Source organism: Aquarana catesbeiana, linkage group LG10 (assembly GCF_042186555.1).
Source record: "Aquarana catesbeiana isolate 2022-GZ linkage group LG10, ASM4218655v1, whole genome shotgun sequence".
Taxonomy (NCBI): domain Eukaryota; kingdom Metazoa; phylum Chordata; class Amphibia; order Anura; family Ranidae; genus Aquarana; species Aquarana catesbeiana.
In genome coordinates this window covers 42,297,043-42,322,422 of record NC_133333.1, presented here as the reverse complement: position 1 = coordinate 42,322,422, position 25,380 = coordinate 42,297,043, and the positions used below count along the sequence as shown (strand labels likewise).

At 41.8% G+C, this 25,380-nt stretch overlaps 1 protein-coding gene across 2 annotated transcripts in view; it reads left to right on the top strand.

The window, feature by feature from the left end:
* Positions 1–25,380, top strand: part of LOC141110633 (cell adhesion molecule CEACAM1-like) — a 90,509-nt gene that overhangs the window by 45,393 nt on the left and 19,736 nt on the right. For both annotated transcript variants that reach the window (XM_073602082.1, XM_073602080.1), the window contains exons 5-7: positions 14,826–15,116; positions 20,072–20,314; positions 22,447–22,755. In XM_073602082.1, coding sequence (XP_073458183.1) covers positions 14,826–15,116; positions 20,072–20,314; positions 22,447–22,755 — 843 coding nt within the window. The remainder of the gene's footprint in view (positions 1–14,825; positions 15,117–20,071; positions 20,315–22,446; positions 22,756–25,380) is intronic.

Here is a 25,380-nt window from a genome sequence, read left to right as displayed (position 1 = left end):
GATAACGTACGACCGGACTAAAATAAGGAAGTTGATAGCTGGTAGCCAATAGCTGCCCTAGCATGGGTTTTCGTGCGTCGGACTAGCATACAGACGAGCGGATTTTTTGACCGGACTCGAGTCCGTCGGAAAGATTTGAAGCATGTTTCAAATCTAAAGTCCGTCTGATTTTCAACTGGAAAAGTCCGCTGAAGGTCCGATGAAGCCCACACACGATCGGATTGTCCGCCGGATTCAGTCCATCAGAGGAGTTTGGTTGAAAAGTCCGCTCATGTGTACGCTGCATAATAGGTTCTGAATGTCCAGAGGCAGGCTTCCCCATCATGTGATCATTGAGATTGATTGTCACAGTGATCATGCGTTTGGGAGCCCATCACCGACTCCCAGTCACAAACAGTGACCGGAAGGCATTGGGGAAAGCTTGGTCTCAGTGCTGGGAGCGCCAAAAGAGCACAACCTCAACACAAAGCAACAGGACAATTCTGTACACACACTGTATACAGTATGTGGCAGCTTGGCGTTAGAACCTATTAGCGTAATGCCACATACATGCGTATGGTTGGCAGCAATTGAGTAAAATCATACCTCTCTACATTTTGAGATGGGAATGAGGGACACATACTAGCAGACGTATGTAGGCATAGGACACGCCCCCTGCCATGCCCCCTAAAAGAGAATAAACAAAAAAAAAAGGTTAATAAATCCAAAGGGGCTTTTTTTTACCACTACTATTGCTTTATATTGTCTTTTAAAATTTACAAATGCAGCAATTAAGAATTTGGATGGAAGGTTTAACACTGGGAAACACTTTTTGAAAGATAAAAAGTGCATTTTAAATACAACTATATAGATCAGACTAAAATGAGGGACAAATGAGGAGGAAAGAGGACAGAGAGACTTTGCTCCAAATTGGGGACAGTCCCTTGAAATCAGGGACAGTTGAGAGCTATGGTAAAATGGCTCCTGTGGGTTACAAAAGCTCCTTTCAACTACTGTACACTAGACATGTTCTTGTGCCTCACCCGTTAGCCTCATTATTTAACTTTTTTTGCAGAAAGTAAAAAAAAAAAAAACACAGTGAAAAAAAAAAAAAAGGTTAAATAAAAATTAAAAGTGATTGATAGATACCAGACACAAAATAAGGAAAAAAACACGATATAAATCAATTACACTCAATGATCATTTGTTTAAGGCCAGAATCGATGTAATAATTTAAATTCAGGTGGCTTTGAAAATGATATTAAGTAGATAAAAAAGGGTCCCCCTCGGGCCATGGATGTACAGAGAAATATTTTTTCCCCCTTATATCATATTGGAGTTACAGTCAGGTCCATAAATATTGGGACATCGACACAATTCTAATCTTTTTGGCTCTATACACCACCACAATGGATTTGAAATGAAACAAACAAGATGTGCTTTAGCTGCAGACTTTCAGCTTTAATTTGAGGGTATTTACATCCAAATCATGTGAACGGTGTAGGAATTACAACAGTTTGTATATGTGCCTCCCACTTTTTAAGGGACCAAAAGTAATGGGACAGATTAACAATCATCCATCAAACTTTCACTTTTTAATACTTGGTTGCAAATCCTTTGCAGTCAATTACAGCCTGAAGTCTGGAGCGCATAGACGTCACCAGACGCTGGGTTTCATCCCTGGTGATGCTCTGCCAGGCCTCTACTGCAACTGTCTTCAGTTCTTACTTGTTCTTGGGGCATTTTCCCTTCAGTTTTGTCTTCAGCAAGTGAAATGCATGCTCAATCGGATTCAGGTCAGGTGATTGACTTGGCCATTGCATAACATTCCACTTCTTTTTCTGCACTGTGAAGCGCCGTCCAATGAGTTTTGAAGCATTTTGCTGAATATGAGCAGATAATATTGCCTGAAACACTTCAGAATTCATCCTGCTGCTTTTGTCAACAGTCACATCATCAATAAATACAAGAGAACCATTTCCATTGGCAGCCCTACATGCCCACGCCATGACACTACCACCACCATGCTTCACTGATGAGGTGGTATGCTTTGGATCATGAGCAGTTCCTTTCCTTCTCCATACTCTTCTCTTCCCATCACTCTGGTACAAGTTGATCTTGGTCTCATCTGTCCATAGGATGTTGTTCCAGAACTGTGAAGGCTTTTTTAGATGTTGTTTGGCAAACTCTAATCTGGCCTTCCTGTTTTTGAGGCTCACCAATGGTTTACATCTAGTGGTGAACCCTCTGTAATCACTCTGGTGAAGTCTTCTCTTGATTGTTGACTTTGACACACATACACCTACCTCCTGGAGATTGTTCTTGATCTGGCCAACTGTTGTGAAGGGTGTTTTCTTTACCAGGGAAAGAATTTTTCGGTCAACCACCACAGTTGTTTTCCGTGATCTTCTGGGTCTTTTGGTGTTGCTGAGCTCACCGGTACGTTCTTTCTTTTTAAGGATGTTCCAAACAGTTGATTTGGCCACACCTAATGTTTTTGCTATCTCTCTGATGTATTTGTTTTGTTTTTTTCAGTCTAATGATGGCTTGCTTCACTGATAGTGACAGCTCTTTGGATCTCATATTGAGAGTTGGCAGCAACAGATTCCAAATGCAAATAGCACACTTGAAATGAACTCTGGACCTTTTATCTGCTCCTTGTAAATGGGATAATGAGGGGATAACACACACTTGGCCATGGAACAGCTGAGCAGCCAATTGTCCCATTACTTTTGGTCCCGTAAAAGTGGGAGGCACATATACAAACTGTTGTAATTCCTACACAATTCACCTGATTTGGATGTAAATACCCTCAAATTACAGCTGAAAGTCTGCAGTTAAAGCACATCTTGTTCGTTTCATTTCAAATCCATTGTGGTGGTGTATAGAGCCAAAAAGATTAGAATTGTGTTGATGTCCCAATATTTATGGATCTGACTGTATATCATTATAAATATATGAAGCCTGAGCAAAGTAATGAAAAGTTCATTAGGTATTGATGTAAGATATAAGTGTTTGATGTTTTATGAAGAGTAGGGTTTTTTTGTATAATGAAAGTCTTAGGTAGGCCATACACAGTGCGAACTTCTTTCCTGAAACTACAGGTTCCCCCATCAACACAAACAGTGCTGACAGAGGAATACCTCCTGCTGAGCAATTGTCGGCTCCCACGGGAGGTGTGTGGGGGACGAGGACCATCCACGCTGGGAGAAGACTGAGATAATCGCTATTGGCTATAGAAGCCACTAGCCATAATCGTAAGAGAATCCAGCAGGCTGAATCAATTGATCAACATGATACATTCAGCCTGCCCATTAACGGTTCGAATCTTGGCTGCTTCCTGGTGATCCTGTCGAGATTTGAACCGTGTATGGTGAGCCTTAGGTACTTTTTTCAACTAAAAGTTTAAAGATAGTTAAAAAGTAAAGGAAGAAAAAATGAAATAAAGTAAACTACCCTAAATACACCCCCAAAACGCCCTCTAAATGGAAAATAAGAAAAGTGTAGATTATTTGAAAAACAAAACATACTCTCTTATAAAAGATAGTATTAACAGCGCTTGATGCAATTAAACATGAATAGACACAATAGCTCATATGCTGCTAAAATAATCTGACAAACTGAAGGCATGAAATACCATTTATCTCGCGAATGTTAAACTCCAATAAAAAAAGTAAAACATTCAGTGCAGTGAAAAGAGATCAATTGTCCCGAGTCAGTCGTTCAAACAAATACCAGCAGTGGCATATAAATCAATTGCAACCACTGACTCAGAGACTTCCTATGAATAGTTCATTGCAAGCAGCGGACATCAGTAAAAAGGAAGAAAAGGGATTCTATTCCCTCTGGAGTGCACATATCCAAGGGTCACTACACCTTCACCACATCACCGCGTGAACAGCCCCCTTTGGGTGTAAGCTTACCAGAGGTAAGAAATAGACAAGCCTGTCATATCCTTTCTCCCGCAGATGTCAGAGGGTTAACACAGTCAGAGCCTGTCAGTATCGGCGCGTCCCGGTGCGCCTGCGTGGTAGAGCCTCACATCAGCACGTACGGGCACACAATCGGCGGGTACGAGCGCGTGATCCGAACGGGTTAGCACACGTGGGCACACGAACGCATGCACGTACAGCGGGACGTCCCCTTGGCGGGCCTATATAAAGGCAGCTATGCCTTGTGCTCATTGCTGGTTTGTCTTCTCAGCTTCCAGTGTTCCGTTTATCCTTTGCATACCTGTTCCTGCCTGTTGTGACCCGGACCGTTGACTACCTTGCTGATCCTCTCTCCAGTGTTTGACCCTCGGCTTGATTACGACTCTTCTACTGATCCTCTCTCCAGTGTTTGACCCTCGGCTTGATTACGACTCTTCTACTGATCCTCTCTCCAGTGTTTGACCCTCTGCCTGCTCAACGGACTTGCCTTGCCTCAACCTGTGCTTGTTACCACGCTCTCCAGTGTTTGACTCTCTGCCTGCTCAACGGACTTGCCTTGCCTCAACCTGTGCTTGTTACCACGCTCTCCAGTGTTTGACTCTCGGCCTGCTTAACGGACTTGTTCTGCTTAACCCTGTGTTTCTCCTCAGCTCTGTTCCTGGTTCCAGGTTAGGTGTTGGAGTCCCTGCCAGTCTTCTCTCCAGCTTAGCAACCAGTCCATGCTACACGGGTTCTACACATCTGGTGAAACCTTGGTGACCTGCACACCTGCTGGCAACCCGTGCCTCTCCGTGCCTGATTCCCTCTGTACCACCTTCAGGGGTATCTCGCACCTAGTTGCTAGGGGAGCCGCTCTCAGCATTCCGGCCTTGGTGAGTACCTGACAGTACAAACCAGCCATGTCAGAGGCCGACAGAGCCGGCTCTCCCCTCGAGACCCTCTGCCAGCAGGTTACAGCCCTTACACAGGCTGTCCAGAGACTTCAGGATGGATATTTCCAAATTGAGGGTCGCCTTCAACATCTAACAACTTCCTCAGCTCCCCCGGAAGCACCGTCAGCTTCATCCAGTGGGATTTCTTCTTCACAGAACCAAGTCAACCCAGTCATGTTGGCCATCCCTGAACCTAGGGTTTCCAGTCCAGAACGGTTTTCCGGAATTCGAAAGAAGTTCAGAGCCTTCAAGAACGCTTGTCAGCTCTACTTGGCCCTTCAACCCAGGACTTTTCATTCTGAAGCTGTAAAGGTGGGGTTTGTCATTTCGCTTCTGTCAGAAGAACCCCAAGCTTGGGCCCATAACCTCTTAGAACAGAAAAGCCCCCTGTTGGATACGGTAGAAACCTTTTTCAATGCTATGGCACAGCTGTATGACGACCCACAACGCACTGCCACAGCTGAATCCATCCTACACACCCTAACCCAGGGAAAGAGACCAGTGGAAGACTACACCGTTGAATTCCGGAAATGGTCTGGGGACACCAACTGGAATGAGGCCGCTTTAAAGTACCAGTATCGCCAAGGTCTATCGGAAAATTTAAAAGATGAATTAGCTCGGATGGATACTCCTTCTTCCCTGGAAGAATTAATACAACTAGCAATCAAGCTTGACAGACGCCTGCGTGAACGCCGCTCCGAACGCTTCCAGTCCTCACGACCCACCTGGATGTTACCTCGCATTCCTCCTGTTCCAGCACCTTCTGCCGTACCTTCCTCTTCCTCGGACCACGAACCTATGCAGTTGGGATTGGTACGTTCTCCACTCACCCCTGATGAAAGACTCCGTCGGCGCCAAGCCAACCTTTGCCTTTATTGTGGGGAGGCCGGTCATTTCTTACGCAACTGCCCCGTGAGACCCAGTAAGTGCCAGCGACAGTACACTGTGAACTTTCAAGTTACCGGCTCTACCCAATCTCACTTTGTCCTTCCGGTCTCATTACAGGTGGCGGAAGAGGAAGCTCGGCTGCTGGCCATCATTGACTCCGGAGCATGCAGTTGTTTCCTGGATGCATCTCTGGCTCACACCCTGCATATTCCCCTCCAAGATAAGAAGCAACCTCTGCAGATACACCTAGCCGATGGATCCCTACCATGTTCGGGACTTGTTACTCAAGAAACCAAACCTATTCTCACCTCCACAGACTCTGGCCACCAAGAATTCCTTTGCTTTAACATCATCAGTTCACCTATGTTTCCTGTTATCCTGGGTTTCCCCTGGTTACAAGTTCATGACCCTCAAATTAGTTGGTCCAAGAAAGAAATCCTCTTCCCATCTATGTACTGCTCTCAACATTGTTTCGTGCCTACCACCAGCACACCGGCCTCTTGTTTGACCCTTCAGTCAATACCAGATAATCTTCAGCATGTCCCTGCAGTATACCACGAATTTCTGGATATTTTTGATAAAAAAAAGGCCGACAGCTTACCACCTCATCGCTCCTATGATTGCCCCATTGACCTTTTACCTGGATCCGAGATTCCCTTTGGTCGCATATTTCCACTATCTGAGACTGAGTTAGAAGCGCTTCGTTCCTATATTGACGAAAACCTGGAGAAGAAGTTCATCCGCCCTTCCTCTTCTCCAGCTGGGGCGGGTATCTTCTTTGTCGAAAAGAAGGATGGATCTTTAAGGCCCTGTGTGGACTATAGAGAACTTAATAAGATCACTGTGAAGAATAGATACCCGTTGCCTCTCATCTCTGAACTATTCCAGCGCTTCAGAACTGCCCAAGTGTTTACCAAACTAGACCTACGGGGAGCATACAATCTCGTTCGGATACGTGCCGGGGATGAGTGGAAAACAGCCTTTAGATCCAGGTTTGGGCACTTTGAATATCTTGTGATGCCTTTCGGACTCTGCAACGCCCCGGCCACGTTCCAACACCTGGTCAACGACATTTTCCGTGAGTACCTTGATAACTTTGTGATTGTATATCTGGATGATATTTTGATTTTCTCCACCTCACTAGAAGTACATCGCACCCATGTAAAAAAGGTACTCTCGGTTCTCAGGAAACATGGTCTATTCTTGAAAGGGGAGAAATGTGAATTTGAAAAGACCACCATCCAGTTCCTTGGGTTCATCATCTCCACAGAAGGGGTTGCAATGGACCCACAAAAGGTTAGAACCATCCAGGAGTGGCCAGCTCCTTCAGATAAAAAGGGGATCCAGCGGTTTGTTGGCTTTGCCAATTTTTACCGCAGGTTCATTAGAGGATTCTCTTCAATCATTTCTCCCATTACTCGACTCACCCGCCAGCAAGCTAAGTTTCAATGGCCCCAAGAAGCACAGGAAGCCTTTAATAAATTGAAAGATCTTTTTACATCGGCTCCTATTCTACAACACCCAGATCCAGCCTTATCATATGTACTAGAAGTAGATGCCTCCGAATCAGCAACAGGTGCAATCCTGTCCCAACGGAGTGGTCCAAAGGCCCTTCTTCATCCAGTCGCCTTTGCTTCTCACAAATTAAGCCCACCTGAAAGGAACTATGATGTCGGTGACCGAGAATTACTGGCTATAAAATTTGCTCTGGAGGAGTGGAGGTACCTGCTGGAGGGTGCGTCCCAACCCATAATGATCTTTACTGATCATCGGAATCTGGAATATCTCCGAACGGCCAAGCGACTCCGACCCCGACAAGCCCGATGGGCATTATTTTTCTCCAGATTTAATTTTCACATCTCCTACCGACCGGGTTCCAAGAACGGAAAAGCGGATGCACTCTCCCGAATGTTTCCAGAAGTCAATGAAGCAACTGAGCCTGGAACTATCTTATCCCCACATAACTTCCTTCTTATCCAGCCTGATCTCAAGACTGCCATTAAAGAGGCATCCAGCCAATGTACAGAACCTGAAGTACCTTCATTAAGGAAGAGGGATGGCTTACTGTGGGCCCAAAATAAAATATTTGTTCCTTCTCCAGTAAGACTGCAAGTATTACAGAAATTCCATAATCATAAGTTGGCAGGGCATTTTGGAATCCGGAAAACCTCAGAATTAGTTCATCGCTCCTACTGGTGGCCGGGTTGGAGTCAGGACTGTAAAAACTATGTCCAATCCTGTATTACGTGTCAACGTAACAAAGGGTCGAACACTAAGGCTTGGGGGCTTCTGAGACCTTTGCCTGTCCCTGAACGTCCATGGAAGGAAGTCTCTATGGACTTCATTGTAGAACTTCCCCCCTCTGAAAAATTCACTACCATCTTAGTGGTGGTTGACCGCCTCTCTAAGATGGCACACTTCCTGCCCATGATGGGCACCCCTTCTGCTCTGGCTACAGCAAACATTTTTATCAAAGAAATCGTGAGGCTTCATGGTGTTCCCCACAACATCGTATCAGACAGAGGTATCCAATTTATCTCAAAATTTTGGAAGGACCTCTGCAGATCCCTTGAAATAAAGACTTCGCTCTCCTCAGCATACCATCCGCAAAGCAACGGTCAAACAGAAAGAACAAATCAAACTCTGGAACAATATCTCCGTTGTTTCTGCTCTGGTTCCCAAGATAACTGGTCCACCCTCCTTCCGTGTGCGGAATTTGCTTACAACAATTCCACTCATTCCGCCATCAACCAAACACCTTTTTGGGCTAATTACGGCTTCCATCCCTCCTTCTTGCCAGATTCTTTTCCTGAAGTGTCAACCCCTGCAGTACAAGACCGGATTAACTTCATCCAAACCAATTTTTTACAGATCCAGGAAACCATGAAAAAGGCTCAAGACAGTTACGAGAAGTACTATAATAGAGGGAGAAGGCCAAACCCAAATTTCAAGATCGGGGACAAGGTATGGCTATCTGCTATTAATCTTAGACTGCCCTGTCCATCCCGCAAGTTAGGTCCAAGGTTCATTGGCCCTTTTGAAATTAAGAAAGTGGTGAACCCCGTGGCTTTCGAATTAGCCCTTCCGGTCACATACAAGATACATCCGGTATTTCATGCATCTTTATTGAAGCCAGTGGTCCCTAGCCCTTTTTCTGGAAGACAGGAACCACCACCTCCTCCCATTGAAATTGAAGGTGAAATAGAATATGAAGTGGAGGCAATAATGGACTGTAGAAAAAGGGGGGGACAGATCCAATATCTTGTCAAATGGAAAGGATACCCTCCAGAAGATAACTCCTGGGAACCATCCAGCAACTTACACGCCCCTCGTTTAGTACGTAATTTCCACAGAAGACAACCTGGAATCTTGCCCAGATTGGGCATCCGGAGGCTGCCCCTTGGGAGGGGGCACTGTCAGAGGGTTAACACAGTCAGAGCCTGTCAGTATCGGCGCGTCCCGGTGCGCCTGCGTGGTAGAGCCTCACATCAGCACGTACGGGCACACAATCGGCGGGTACGAGCGCGTGATCCGAACGGGTTAGCACACGTGGGCACACGAACGCATGCACGTACAGCGGGACGTCCCCTTGGCGGGCCTATATAAAGGCAGCTATGCCTTGTGCTCATTGCTGGTTTGTCTTCTCAGCTTCCAGTGTTCCGTTTATCCTTTGCATACCTGTTCCTGCCTGTTGTGACCCGGACCGTTGACTACCTTGCTGATCCTCTCTCCAGTGTTTGACCCTCGGCTTGATTACGACTCTTCTACTGATCCTCTCTCCAGTGTTTGACCCTCGGCTTGATTACGACTCTTCTACTGATCCTCTCTCCAGTGTTTGACCCTCTGCCTGCTCAACGGACTTGCCTTGCCTCAACCTGTGCTTGTTACCACGCTCTCCAGTGTTTGACTCTCTGCCTGCTCAACGGACTTGCCTTGCCTCAACCTGTGCTTGTTACCACGCTCTCCAGTGTTTGACTCTCGGCCTGCTTAACGGACTTGTTCTGCTTAACCCTGTGTTTCTCCTCAGCTCTGTTCCTGGTTCCAGGTTAGGTGTTGGAGTCCCTGCCAGTCTTCTCTCCAGCTTAGCAACCAGTCCATGCTACACGGGTTCTACACATCTGGTGAAACCTTGGTGACCTGCACACCTGCTGGCAACCCGTGCCTCTCCGTGCCTGATTCCCTCTGTACCACCTTCAGGGGTATCTCGCACCTAGTTGCTAGGGGAGCCGCTCTCAGCATTCCGGCCTTGGTGAGTACCTGACAGCAGATCAGCTCCTCCGCTGCCAAAGTACCTCAGTCCTCCTCAGTCTGGGTAATTCAATCTCATGGTATTATCATGTAGGAAATAGAAGGGGAGGCTCTCCATAGTGTAAAAACGTTTATTGTAAAAAAAGCCCCAAAGCCCCCCTTATACATATGTGCTTACACAGTAAAAAATACAAAACAGCATGACAGGCTCAGTGTCGGCTCACCGCTGGTCAGTGCTCCGAATTGTCCGCCCCCCACGATGAGTGCTGGGATGACGCTGCCTGTCTCAAGCTGGTAGGTCGCTTGGTCACGCACTGACGCGTTTCGTAATTACGTCTTCAGAGGGGGCTGTTCACACGGTGATGTGGTGTAGTGACCCTTGGATATGTGCACTCCAGAGGGAATAGAATCCCTTTTCTTCATTGAGTCTTCTACTGATGTCCACTGCTTGCAATGAACTATTCATAGGAAGTCTCTGAGTCCCTGTAGTGGTTGCAATTGATTTATATGCCACTGCTGCTATTTGTTTGAACGACTGACTCGGGACAATTGATCTCTTTTCACTGCACTGAATGTGTTTCTTTTTTTATTGGAGTTTAACATTCGAGAGATAAATGATATTACATGCCTTCAGTTTGTCAGATTATTTTAGCAGCCTATGAGCTATTGTGTCTATTCATGTTTAATTGCACCAAGCGCTGTTAATACTATCTTTTATAAGAGAGTATGTTTTGTTTTTCATCTTTGTTTTCTTTATAACAGCAGCTAGAATTATTTAATAGGTAGATTTTTTATACTCTCTCTTTTTTCCATTTTGAGCGCTAAGACCAGTGTTGTTTTTTCAACCCTGGTATTTGTGTGTTTTTTTGTAGATCTTGTTTGTTCATTTTTCTAAAGCAAATTTTGCCAAATTTCGCTCAATGATCAAAACGAAGTTTTCATTTTGGCAAAATTTCACTCAAATGCCTCCAATGACTTCTCAGTTGGGCTATTGTGCCTCGATCTTTTGTATTTCCTGAAAGATTTCATAACGTCAATGAGGAATAAAATGTCATATCACATACGTGGTCAATTTATAGCCTCTGTCCACTGTAAAAGAAAAGGCTTGTCACTGGAACCACCCAGAGGAAAAAAATGAATTCATCCATCCAGGCAGGTTAATGAGTAAACAATGGAGATAAAAGGGCCATATATTGTGCAAGTCCCTGGAGATCAGCACTCACAGGTGAGCAAAGAGAACTACAGACATGGACCTCAGCCCAACTCTGTGCATCTGCATCCTTTTGTCTGTTACATTAGGTGAGTACATATATCGGAATATGAAATCACAAAATTGGAAAGGAAATTCGTGATAAACTGACTTCACTGGGCTTGAATCACCAATTTCATATCTTAATGCAAACTAGCACTTAAGGAAAGCTAAAATGATTAGGGAAAAATTGTCTGAAAACGCTATTTTAGTATTTCTTAAACATACTTTAAAGTGGTTCATAGGGTCATAGCATAGGGTCAACCCTTGAAGACCCCCTTCTGAAAATAGGAGTTGCCTGCCAGTTCTGCTGAGCCTCTAGCTGCAGTACTTTATAACAACGAATTCTGTGTAATGATGGGATTTTTTTAGGTGTCATAAACTGTTACCACATAAATATTAGAGATACTTAGAAAATCTCAATTTTATTAAAATATAAGTATAAAAATATTAATGAATTGCAACCTTCCAATAGCTATAAAAATTTATAGTAATGCATAATGATGCTTGTACTCATACAGATAACCTTAGATCATCCACCACATAGCTATTATTTTCTCTAGTTAGTCCTTCCAGAATACACTAGTATTCCAGCGGTGGGTTGTTAGTACTCTTAACGTGTTTCTCAGAATTTTTTTTTCTGCTTCATCAGGAGGCATGATACAGATTTACGAACAATATCATGATATTAAAGCTCCCATATTTGACATCCAGTTCTAATGTCAACTGTTGGATAAACTAAGGTAATACATGCATTATTATGCTATGCCATGGATTTTACAGCCATTGGGAGGTTGCAAAATATTTTTTTTTTATACTTTTACTATATATTCAAGAAAATTGAGATGTTGTAAGTATTTGAAATATTTATATGCAGCACTGGTAATAATTTATTGACACCTAAAATGTCCCATTATTACACATAATTTGTTGTTTTCAAAGCATTTGGAGTTGTGGTTTCTGGATTTTGTTTTCTGAACCCTTTTTGCACAGAAAAGAATATCATATTGGATAGGGAGGGAAATAAGTAAAATTTGCAAAAATTTGGATCTCCCATATTTTTGAGTCCTACTAACAGTGGTCACCAAGACCAACCAAAATTGTAAATCCAGACAGCCATAAAAAAAAAAAACTCAGAAATGCTACAGCAGATGATTTTTTTTTTAACAATTAGATAGATGACTTTCTAATGAACTATATATATTAAATAGTAATTGTTTGACTTGATGTAGTAGAGAGATAGATAGATAGACAGACAGACAGACAAGATTCCAAGAGATGGAGAGTGTGGACATCAGTTAGGGCTTCTTATGATCCTTTTTCAATGATCTTTATTTTATATCAATTGCACAATTGTATAGTTATTTATAGACACGTGCACACTGAAATATTTTGTTTCGGAATTTCATTTTCGTCCAAAAAATTCATTTATTTAGTTACTCCTGAAATTTGTTTTTATTTATTTCGTTTTTCGTTAAAAATTGCATTTGTCCGAAAATCCAAATTAACTAAGGTCGAATCTGTCATTGAAGGCTTATGGTGTCTGTCGAATGTTCAAAGAAGATTCGACGGAGCAGCTAAACTGTACGACGCCGCAATCGTACATTTCCGGTCGAATTTTCCGCCTACAAGCTATCTATAGTAGAATTCTAATGTTGTATGACTAGTAATAATTACTTACTTAGTTCTAGCTATTTTACTGCCCCTCCTCTTTGGTTACAATCGGCCAATAACATTCATCATCATTGTTATTTTTATTTTACTTCCCCCACCCAATTCCAACAGAGATCTTTTCTCTCTATGTCGAATCTTTTCTCTCTATGTAGAATAATCTTGGACTAATAGAGTTAAGGTTAGGTACATTCGACCACAGGTTCGATAGACACATTGTTATTGTCAGCGTCATGTCGAATCTCCTATCTATATCGAACTGTTGCCGCAACGAAAACGAAAATAAAGCATTTGTTTATGTCGGATATTTCGGTTTTCGGATTCTGCGCTTTCGTTCATTTGTTAAAACGATAACGAAAATACCTGAAATTCGGACGAAAATGCATTTGCACGAAAACGAATGCACTGCACGTGTCTAGTTATTTATACACATTATAGTTTACATATATACATACATATTTATAGTTATTTATTTATATATTATTTTAAAACATGAACACTTTTTAGTCTTGAGATATATATATATATATTTAAAAAAAAAATTTCACCTAAAAATGTTAAACCTGATGAAGGGGCTTTTTGAAGCCCCTATATTATGTTGGTGTGTGGAATTATACTATTTTGGACTCATAACAAACAATATGGTGCTCCGTTCTTCATTCTTTTCTGTGGATTTGACCCAAAGCGCCCAGTTCAGACCATCATGAGTATTTGGTGCAGTGTTGCCAATCATAATATATCCTGTGGTTGTAGACGGATTGGATCCAGCGTCTCCCATTTACAGGTTCACACACACAAACACATGAATAAAAACCAAGCAGGGCTATCAACTCTTTTCTAAAAAAAAAAAAAATAATCAGGCGGTTTAGGTATACTCTAAAATACGGCAGCAAAAAGAGGACAGTATGACAGCTAGGCAAATAGTATTTCAAAAGGAGAGATCAGCAATGGCAGCCTTTATGTTGCTCACATGACAGGTTTACTTATTTTTGTAGGCTTTAAAAAAATGGCAAACAAAAAAAAAAAGGCAAATCACAATCAAACGTGTGATCAAGCTCTTGCAAGACAGATACTTTTTCTAAATTTCTTTTTGATAATTTTGGAAAATAAAATGGCTGTATTGAATCCTGTTGGATCTATTGGTTGCCAGATGCACCTGCCTTCTTCTCCTTGACTACCTCCAACGCATCATCTTAAAGTGGAGTTCCACCCAAATTTTGAACAATATCTGTATGTATTCTCTTCCTTGCCTAGATGCTGACATGCCGTTTAAAAAAATTTAAATCGCCGTAATTACCTTTTATTTTTCTATTCTTCTTTGCACTTCCTGGTTCTCCTCCCATGGGAGTAGGCGTGTTTCTAGCCTCTCCCAGACTCCTGGGAGCTAGTCTCAGGCTTCCCAGGATGCCACTGAGCATGTGTGGGAATGAGCGGTGAATGCTGGGAGCACAGCATTCACCACATCCAGGAAATAAATGCTTGTGGGCTTCAAATGCCCACAATGAAGATGTAAACCGCCTGCAGTGAATAATATAAGTTATTCTTTCCGACGAAATCTGACACAGGCGGACATATTACACACAATATGTGAGTATGTAATGCTGAGAAGAAAAGTTTGTGAATGAACTCAAAAAAAAAAAAAAACAATAGATAGGTGGACCCCCCGCTTTAAGGTCTGGAAAAACAGAAAAGGATGCAGTCTGCCTGCATATAGACCTGCAAAGAGCTTATGATCAGGCCTGCATGAAAAACTGAAAGGCAGACCTGACCCGAAAGCCTGCGTGAAAGGGACCTAGCATTAGAAAGTTGAAGGCCTTAAGTAATCACACAGATTTTGCTAACGTTTTGTTTTTTTTTTCAAGCACCTTCTTTAGTTCTAAACCTTTTAATTCTACACTTAATGGAATCTGCTTTTCTTATTTGTAGCCCCAACTTCTGCAACACAACTGACCAGTAATATGACAGAATTGGTCTGGGTAGGCGAAACGGTGTCTTTCAACTGTTCAACACAACTTACAGCTGCCAACTTTACCTGGAATGTGAATGGATCTTTATTACCTGGAGGTAGTCATTATATGCTTTACGAAGACACTGTGGGACAATTCGCTACTCTGACCATCAGCCCTGTCTCTACAAATGAAATAGGGAATTATACCTGTGAAGTTCAAAGTACAACAACGAACGAGACCAGTAATCCTCTGTTCCTGAATGTGGGCAGTAAGTAATATTTTATGTATTATTTCTATGAGAATCTGTGGTGGTTTTGTAAATATACTTTATTTCACATTTATTATGGTCAGGACTACAAAAAGGTTAAAAAAAAACAAAAAGTAAAAAAAAAAACATATTACTAAAAAAAAAAAAAAAAAATATATATGTATATATATAAAATATTATTATTATCATTTTTTATTATTATTTATTTATTATCATATTTGTTATTATTATAATTTTTTTTCTCTGTCTCATATATTTATATATATATATAGATATATATCTATATCTATCTATCTATATATATATATATATATATATATAGATAGATAGATATAGATATATATCTATATATATATAAATATATGAGATATATAAAAAATGATAATAATAATTATGAGAAATGACTCCATTTTTTTTCATTTCCATGTTTCAGTTGCTGTACAAAAGGAGATGATTTACTAAGGAAACTAAATAGCAGAAATAAACTGTTAGGGTATGGTCAGATTGGGGCTTGCTTGCGAGCACGGGCATTCACTCACTTAGTGATGATAATACACAGATCTTCTAGTTTGATGCGCACGTTAAACATTTAAATAATGTTTTAGCTCAGTTCACAGTAAAATCACACGGTTGATCTGCACCCTTATCGCCCCCCCCGTTTGCCCGCCATCAAATAACATGGTTGGCTGCTCGAGTCTATAGATACTGTCGCACTCTTAATGCTTATGATGTGACAAAATTCTAACCCGCAAGGTGACGTTTGGTAGGTGTTACTCTTGCCAGATGCTCTCATTGAGGTCTGTGAAGTTGGACTGTAAGTGCGTTCCAGTGATCTGTTGTAATGCAAAATCCTTGTCATCAGAAAAAAACAAAGCCAGGAGGTGGCAATATCGCCTACCACATTTGATTTTAAGAGGGGAATTGTGAGCAAGGCCTAATGTTACTGTTGCCATACAGCTAGGGTTACCACCTCATTCCTTTAAAACCAAACACATATTGATGACACGGGTTCTGTGGCTGATGAAGGTTCACTTATTGCCTTATGAGCATTAAAATAGCCTCAGAACCTGAGTAATACATATGCGTTTGGTTCTAAAGGGATGAGGTGGTAACCCTAGATAAAGCCATAGCCAAACCTCCCAACTTTTTGAGATGGGAATGAGGGACACCTATCAGCAAAAGTATGCAGGCATAGGACACACCCCTTGCCACGCCCCCTTAAAGGAGAATTGTGCAAAAAAACAAGATTGGTTAAGCCCACAAGTGCTTTTTTTTAACCACTACTATTCCTTTATATTGGCTTTTGGAATTACAAATGCAGCCATTTAGAAATCAGATGAAAGGTTCAGCACTGGGAAACACATTTTGATTGATAAAAAGTGCATTTTATATACATCTATATAGATCAGACCAAAATGAGGGACAAATGAGGAGGAAAGAGGGACAGAGGGACAATGTTGCAAATCAGGGACAGTCCCTCCAAATCAGGGACAGTTGGGAGCTATGGATAAAGCCCACCTTAACATTTGTTTCCAGAGCAGCATCAGACCGCGGCTTTGCCCAGCCAAGAGTAGAATATATTATGAAGATAACAATAGGCTGCAAACGGATGTCCAAACACCGGAGGAATTTATTTAAGCATTATTGGCAATCAATCAGCAATAGTAGCACAAATGACTTGAGAAGGTTTACACTGCTTGCTGAGACTTATGATTAAGGATTACAGTGTGAAATGTGCCAAGGCGGTCTGGCTGCCACTGTTGATTCAATGCTTGATAAAGCCTTCCAGTGTTTTGGACGTCTGTTTAACCGCTTCAGCCCCGGAAGATTTTACCCCCTTCCTGACCAGAGTACTCTTTGCGATTTGGCACTGAGTCGCTTTAACTGACAATTGCGCGGTCGTGCGATGTTGCGCCCAAATAAAATTGACATCCTTTTTTTTCCCCACAAATAGAGCTTTCTTTTGCTGGTATTTGATCACCTCTGCATTTTTTATTTTTTGTGCTATAAACAAAATAAGAGCGACAATTTTGAAAAAAACGCTTTTTTACTTTTTGCTATAATAAATACCCCCCAAAAATATATAAAAAAAACAATTTTTTTCCTCAGTTTAGGCCGATATGTATTCTTCTACATATTTTTGGTAAAAAAAAAAAAAATCGCAATAAGCGTATATTGATTGGTTTGCGCAAAAGTTACAGCGTCTACAAAATAGGGGATAGTTTTATGGCATTTTTATTATTATTTTTTTTCTTTACTAGTAATGGTGGCGATCTGCGATTTATTATGGCGGACACATCAGACAATTTTGACACATTTTTGGGACCATTTGCATATATACAGCGATCAGTGCTATAAAAATGCATTGATTACTGTAAAAATGTCACTGGCAGGGAAGGGGTTAACCACTAGTGGGCGATGAAGGGGTTTATTGTGTTCCCTAGTGTGTGTTCTAACTGAAGGGGGAGGGGACTGTCTAGGGGAGATAACAGATCACTGTTCATACTCTGTATGAACACACAATCAGTCTCTTCTCCCCTCAGAGAACCGGAAACTGTATGTTTACACACACAGATCCCGGTACTCCGTGTGTCAGCCGCGATCGCAGGAGCCCGGCGGTGATCGTGACCGCCGGGCACTCGCATCAGCTCCGGGGGCGAGCAGGGGGCGTGCGCAGCCGTTAATGGCTACAGGATGAAGCGACCTTACATAATGGTGTAAAGAATGCCGCCAGATTGCCATACTGTATTACATTTTACAGGAAATTACAGCAGCTGAAGATTGAAAAGAAAAGGTATTTTAAAGCCTGGTTCACACCTGTGCATTTTTTAGTACTTTTTTGCAGAAACGCACTACTGTCCATTTAACATGGTTTCTTATGGGACACATTCACATTCATGCTTTTTTCAGACGCTGCGTTTTTGGAAAGGTGCATTTTTTAGTTCAACAAACTTCAATGAAGAAGCTGCAGAAAAGCATGTTGTGTGTTTTTTGCAGTGAGTTTACCGTGATTTTGCAGTGATTTAAGCTTTGCATTTTTTAACTCTGCCCAACAACAAATTGGACAAAAAAGAGCACAAAAAACGCATCAAAAAACATTGGAAAAACACATGTGCAAAACTCATGGCAAAAAGCACAGCAGAAACGGATCAAAAGCAAATTGCATAAGTGTGAACCAAGCCTTTTTACAACATGACTTGTGTATCATATGCATAGCCTATATTTTCTTTTTTTTTTTCATTTGCTATATATAAGTCCAACATAGTTCATTCTTTTTTGCACTCATTTTTTTATTCCCAGTTTGGTTTTATTTAGGGGGAATTTCAATAGCTGTCAACACGGTGAGAGGGGTTATTATTGTCAGTTTTATTTGATCATAGCATGTCTTAGACCCCATACACACTATTAGATTTTCTGCAGACTTTTCTCTTCAGATTTACCAAAACCATATAATATGAAGTCAAACCTTAAGAGTCCAAAACCCACTGTTAGCTAAAATAAAATTAAAATAAAGAACCTCCATGTGGGCGGGATCAATGTCTGTGGTGGGGGGAGATCCTGACAATATTGTCATGATCTCCTTCCCATGATTGATTTTTGGTTTCTGCCTATGGCTGTGTGCACACCCCCACACTGCTCAATCTCCCCCTGTTCAGCTCAATAACTAAAGCCTCGTACACACGATCGGATTTTCCGACGGGAAATGTGTGATGACAGGCTGTTGGCGGAAAATCCGACCGTTTGTATGCTCCATCGGACAATTGTTGCTGGATTTTCCTCGGACAACTGTTGGATGGCAGGTTTTAAAATTTTCCGCGGACAAATGTCTGTTGTCGGATTTTCTGATCGTATGTCTGTCGGACAAAAGTCCAAAGTACAAACACGCATGCTCTGAAGCAAGGACGAGCCAGAAGCTGGCGGTCTTGTAAACTAGCGTTCCTAATGGAGAATTAACATTCGTGATGCGGCAAATTATGCAGCACACATTCTCTTCTTCTTTAATGGGATAATAATGAAGCTGCTTTGCTGGTGATACTGATGGAGTTATTGCAAACTAATTTTCAAAGGCTTTTTTTTCTAGTGATATCAAGAATAATATTATTATGTTTTTTTTTTTTTAATTATTTGGGCAAGTTACCACAACACCATTATCCCGTAGTTTTTAAGATCAAAGATACAACTGTGTTGGTGTCCCTTGTCAATTTTACATTGTATTTTTTGAAATGTAACTGCCTACTCCCAAACTGTTATTTGAAGTAAAACACATAGCCAAGTATTATTCTACACAATTTTTTTTATTGTGCATTAAAAAAAGAAAACAAATACAATTAGACATGCTATCTGCCAATAGAACTTAACCAAAAAGTGCATTCTATGCATCCAAAAATATAGAAAATATAATAAATCAAATCATTATTCAACCAAAAAAATAATGTCAAAGCAGTAACTCCAAGGCCAATAATAAATAACACCTTATCTGCTCCGATTCCGCAACATGTCTGGTTGACGAACGGTTGTTCAGAAACTAACTGAATAGCACGAAATGAAAAGCGCAAATTGAAAAAGGCAAAATGAAAAGTGCGAATCAACACTCACCAAACTTCTACTAACATAAAATTAACAGAAGGAGCCCAAAGGGTGGCGCTAAAGAGCTAAAAAACCACGTATTACGTCACTACGTTCATGTTTGTTGGCCGACAATTCCTTGCCATTTTTTATGCAAGACAAGTTTGGGCCAACGCCCTTCGGACAAAATTCCAGAGTTTTGTTGGCCAACAATCCGATCGTGTGTACGAGTCAGACATCACAGCTTGCAACTCTGGTGGGTGGATTACTCGCTATGTAACCAGCCCTTCTGAACATTCAACGAAGCTTAATCTATGAGCTGAAAATCTATGATATAATGGTATAATTTTGAATTCTCCTTTAACTCTTCTAATTTCTTTCTTTTACAGTCGCCCCGACTAATGTAAACATTAATTGTGGTTCAGAAGCAATCACTGGTGGCGTGGTGCTCATCTGCTCCTGGGCAGGAGGACAACCTGCAGCTGACATTGAACTGTCATTTAATGGCACAACTGATCAAGCAAAGGACGCGGTAAATCGAACTGTGCTTCTGGGTAATGAGGTCCAACAACCAGTACTCACCTGTCAAGGAAATCAGTCGGGGAGAATATCCGAGTGCAAAACAAATTTTGGTGAGATATTGACATCAACTCAGCATATGCACTATAATGACTATATTGTATTAATCTTCTGATTAATATAGTATAGTCATATTCTATATAGTACAAGTAGATAGTATGCTATATAATACATAGTATGTAATTGGTGGGGGGGGGGGCTATCTGGAGAGACTGTTACTTTACTCTCAATATGGAAGGAGACAGTGGGGTTGATTTCCTAAAAATCTTTTTGTGAAAAATCTGGTGACGCTGTGTATGGTAGCCAATAAGCTTCTAACATTTAACTTGCTCAATTAAAGAGGAGCTGCAGTCTGCTCACATAATTTGTAATAAAAACATCTTTGCCATTCTGAAGCTTCCCTCCAACCACTTTGCATATTATTTGATATATACTGTGATTCTGTACTTGCCAAATATGCTGCAGAAATCTCCCTCCACTGAGTCTGGCTGCAACCATTTTAACTGTGGGCAGCTGAAACTGCTGCATGTTCACTACCTGAATTCACACAGACACACAGAGGCACGCCTCCAGCTCTGCAGCCCTCATTGGCCCTCTTATGACTCATCCCCCCTCCCTTCCTGGCAAACTTCCACAAGCGTGAGAGAGAGCTGTGCATGATGTCATAAGCCTAAGCCAGTGATGGCAAACCTTGGCACCCCAGATGTTTTGGAACTACATTTCCCATGATGCTCATGCACTCTGCAGTGTAGTTGAGCATTATGGGAAATGTAGTTCCAAAACATCTGGGGTGCCAAGGTTTGCCATCACTGGCCTAGGCTAATGACCAGACAAGAAACAGGGAGTGGGCTGTATAAGGTATTTACTGGCAGAAAAAAAATGTTTTACTATCCAAAGTTAAAAACAAAAAGAGCAGAGGATTTAATAGATGGAAAGTTGAAAAAATGACTGAAGGTCCGCTTTAAGCTTTGACAAAAGAACCTGGTAGAGGATTGATTTCTATACAGAGCTGCACCAGATTTTGCACTATCCCATATTAATAAATCAACCCTAATGTGTCTTTAAAAGAGAAGTATGGGTTTGGGTTTTTTTTTTTCAGATCCATACCTCCCTAGCTGGATGCTGCATCTGTCCCCCACCAGCTCTAACACTGAGAATCAAGTGATTGAACACCGCCGATCACTGTCAGTCACCAGCTCTCTGCTCTGCCCCCTCCTCGCTCACTGAAGCGCTGAGCTGTGGAGGGGCGGGAACGGCCGGCTCAGGCTCTCAGTAGCTTACTGAGAGCCTGAGCCGGGTGCCAGCCCTGGCATGTGGGCGGATCCCTACCATACGGTCGCAATACATCCCAAGCCTGGACCGGCTCGGTGACGTCAGCTGACAGTGAAAATGGGTCACAGGAGTGCAGGACGAACTGCACTCCTGTGAATCACAGGAGAAGTACAGCCAGGCAAGTGTAGGCTGTACTTTTCCTTTTAAGTAAAAAAAAAATCATGTTGAGCTTTAAATATTTTTTAACTTATTTATTACATGAACCAGTACATCCCAACAATATAATGAATATACAGTACTCTGAATTTAATGTAACCGAACCCATGGATAACTACTTTGAATATTGACTTTAGAAAGCGCTAAAGTGGTAGACACCAGATTTTTGCCTTCAACTGCAGCAATTTGTACCCCTAATCAATGTGCTGTACCTTCTAAAGCTATTGCTGTGCACTCAGCATTCCTGATTCACAGGAGACACTGTATTGGTAATACCAATGGGCTGTGGCAGTGGTGGCACCACAATAAAATGGTGAGGATTGTGCTGCTTCAATTCTTCTTCATAGGCTGCATTGTTTGATTTAGACTTAGCACAGATTGATATTGTGACCTGGTTCCAGTAGACCATTTCATGGTACTTTCACAATTTATTGAGAACATTTTGAATGTAATTGCTGGGGATTTTTCTACTACCCAGACTTCTACTTTAGAACTATTTGGTAGGTTACTTTCTTTGCATATTGCATATCAGCATTTTTCTCCGTGTTACTGAATAAGCCTGATCCATTTGAACAGCATGAAGGTAGAATTATAGCGTAGTATTTAGGTACCATAATAAGGAACACTAGTTTACAAATGTTCTGCAGTGTGATGGTAGAAACAAATAAACACATATTTTTTAATGTCCTCCTTTTAGAACGTCCAGTATCTTCGAGTCATGACAACAATATGATAACTTCAGTGACTGAAGGACAAAATGCAACACTGAACGTGAGCCTGACATCTCAAAGCTCTCTTATTTCTGAGTTCACATGGTTCCGTCCCAATCTAATTCCTGTTAATATCACAGCAAACGATGGGAAATATAAAGTGGAAACCATTGGCTCTCAATCCATACTTTCCATCTCTAATTTGACTGTGAATGACAATGGGACCTATACATGCACAGCCAGGAATATCATTGGAAGCACAACCTTCAATTTCACACTCGATGTCAAATCACAAGGTAAGAAAAGATAATCATGGCAACAAAATTTAGAAAAGATCATTCACAAAAGGGGCCAGATCTATGATTAAGCTGAGTATTCATGTTGAAATCTGGTTATTCAATCGCTTTAGATCTATAACAACGATGTAGTGCAAGGGCCTGCTCTATTGAAAACAAATTGAATGGGTTGGTAGAGACTGTACAATCAGATTGTACCACAGAGGGGAAGCTTAGGAGGAAGTGATGGTAGATCTGTTTTGCTCACCCCAGACTGTTGGGACCATTCAACCCAACTGCCTCAAGTACCAAGATGGCGCACATGCAGTGAAGGGATTGTTCCTTTTTCTATGTTGAAGAAAGGGAAAAACTGATGATCAGCCACAAAGATATTCCACATTGGAAAATGTCTGAAAGTAATAACATGCCTTCACAAACGCTCATTATTACACACATTCTTTTCAAATATCGAGCCATGTTCAGGCAAATTTATGTCTACAATTAAAATGGAGAAAAAAAAGATTGTTAAGAGCACAACCATCATAAGAAGACTTGAGCAATCATAGTTTCAAACACAATAGTATAAGGCAGGGATCATCAAACTACGGCCCTCCAGCTGTTGCGGAACTACGCGTCCCATGAGGCATTGTAAAACTCTGACATTCACAGACATGACTAGGCATGATGGGAATTGTAGTTTCTGAACAACTGGAGGGCCATAGTTTGAAGACCCCTGGTATAAGGACACGAATAACAATGACTAGCAACTCTGGCTGGGCCCATGCTCCTGGGAGGCCCATAAACTCCCCAACAAAATAGACCTGTCACAGTTTTAATGCCCTTCTGCCCGTACTGCTACCCCTTCCCACTTATTCACCCAAAACCACTTTTTAAAACATTAAACGCAGTCTCTGAACTATCTTCCACCCCTCAGTGTTTCTGTCTGATACTAGTTTCGCTGTATTGACATCAGCTTGACTTCCATTAACCTCAGTACTAAGCTTCGCCACCCACCCGTTCAATTAGAGTGAATCAGAAAGCTGTAAGCACACTCTCACAAAACAGAACAATAGAATTTCAATGGGGCCTCACAAGTAAAACCCATAGTAACAAAGTTAAACTTGTGAGAGGCCTTCAGAGGAGGCACCTTTTTTTAAGGCATAATGGTATAACCCATAGGGAAATATAAGACCCAGATTTGTAATAATTCACCTGTCAATAAAAATTGTACAGTACTAAATTTGCAATGTCTTAAGATTTAAGGATGTGGTTATATAAAAGCACTTAACCAAGTATATATATAATACCAAGTGTAGCACTGTCCCACTAGAGCTTGCTGTGTGTTGACTTCTTAGGCCTCCCTCTGATTACCTGCAGGCAGTTGCTGCGGGGGTTTTCACTTATTCCCCCCTTACTCCCGCTTGCTCTTTACTCAATAAACAGTCCAGGGTATATGTGTTTTTCATATTTATTGTGGAACTTGGATGGGAGAAGGGAATAGTGGGATACTCCAACTGAACTATTAACAGCAGATAAGGACAACTCTCACTTGGCCTCACCAGAAGATTTGTGGAAGCAGACACACTGCTATTACCATACCGCCACATGTATGGAAGAATTAGGTCTTCTTGCTCTCTTTCGCAGCAGACATGATGCAACTACTTTATTTTCAGGACACTATCAAGCATCAACCTTGACTGACACCCATGCACTGACTCTTCTAGCTGAAGGGGTGGCCCTCTCAGGACAGGCCCAAAGACACAGAGCTGTACTCGCTGTAGGCAGAATAGTGTCCCCCTTCCAGTCAGCTCTGCAGGACTTCTGACTTCAGGCCCTTAGGTTGACTACCCAAGGCCACACAACAACTTCAACAGAGGAGGGGCAGCCACCCCTCTCCCCGGGAACCCGTTCTCCAGCTGAAAGACCTCAAGCACATGTGCCCTTCAGCATTTATACAGTTACCCAGCATGCATTGAGGCACTTTCCTCTTCCAATAGCCAGGGCTGTAACAATGCCTGTACCCTCACTTGTCAGGTCCCCTCCCACTGTTCAATATGCCTCCCTATTGGACCAGTGTGGGACATTCAGACAAGCTGAGCTGCACCAGAGCGCAATGAGCAGATCTTACCAATCAATCCTGCTCCCTGGTATGCAGAGAGCACTCTAAATTTGCATGTTCAGCTTCCTGGTAAGAGCAGAAAGACCAAAAACAATATTCTCTTCTAGCACCTACCTAGTAGGGTGTTACACAAGTGTTATACTGTATATAAAGTATATTAACCAAGAGATTCAACAGCATTCTAAAAGGTATCAAAAATTTAAAGTAGAACTTTAGGCAACACTTTTTTTTTTTTCATTTTGGATAGAGTAATGGAGTGTTATAACGCCTGTCAGGTTTTATTTTTCACCATCTGCGTCCCATTTTGGAGATTTCCCTTTACTTCCTGTCCCATAGCCAAACAGGAAGTAAGAGATAATCCCTGCAAATCAAGGGAATCCCTTGGGGACCCTCAGGTCACTAGAACTAATGTCCCTATTAGGATGAGATGGATGGATTTCCTCGCTATTACTTTTCTGGGGACAACCCAAAATGTGGGATTTTCATTTACTCTTATGCCCCGTACACACGATCGGATTTTCCGACAA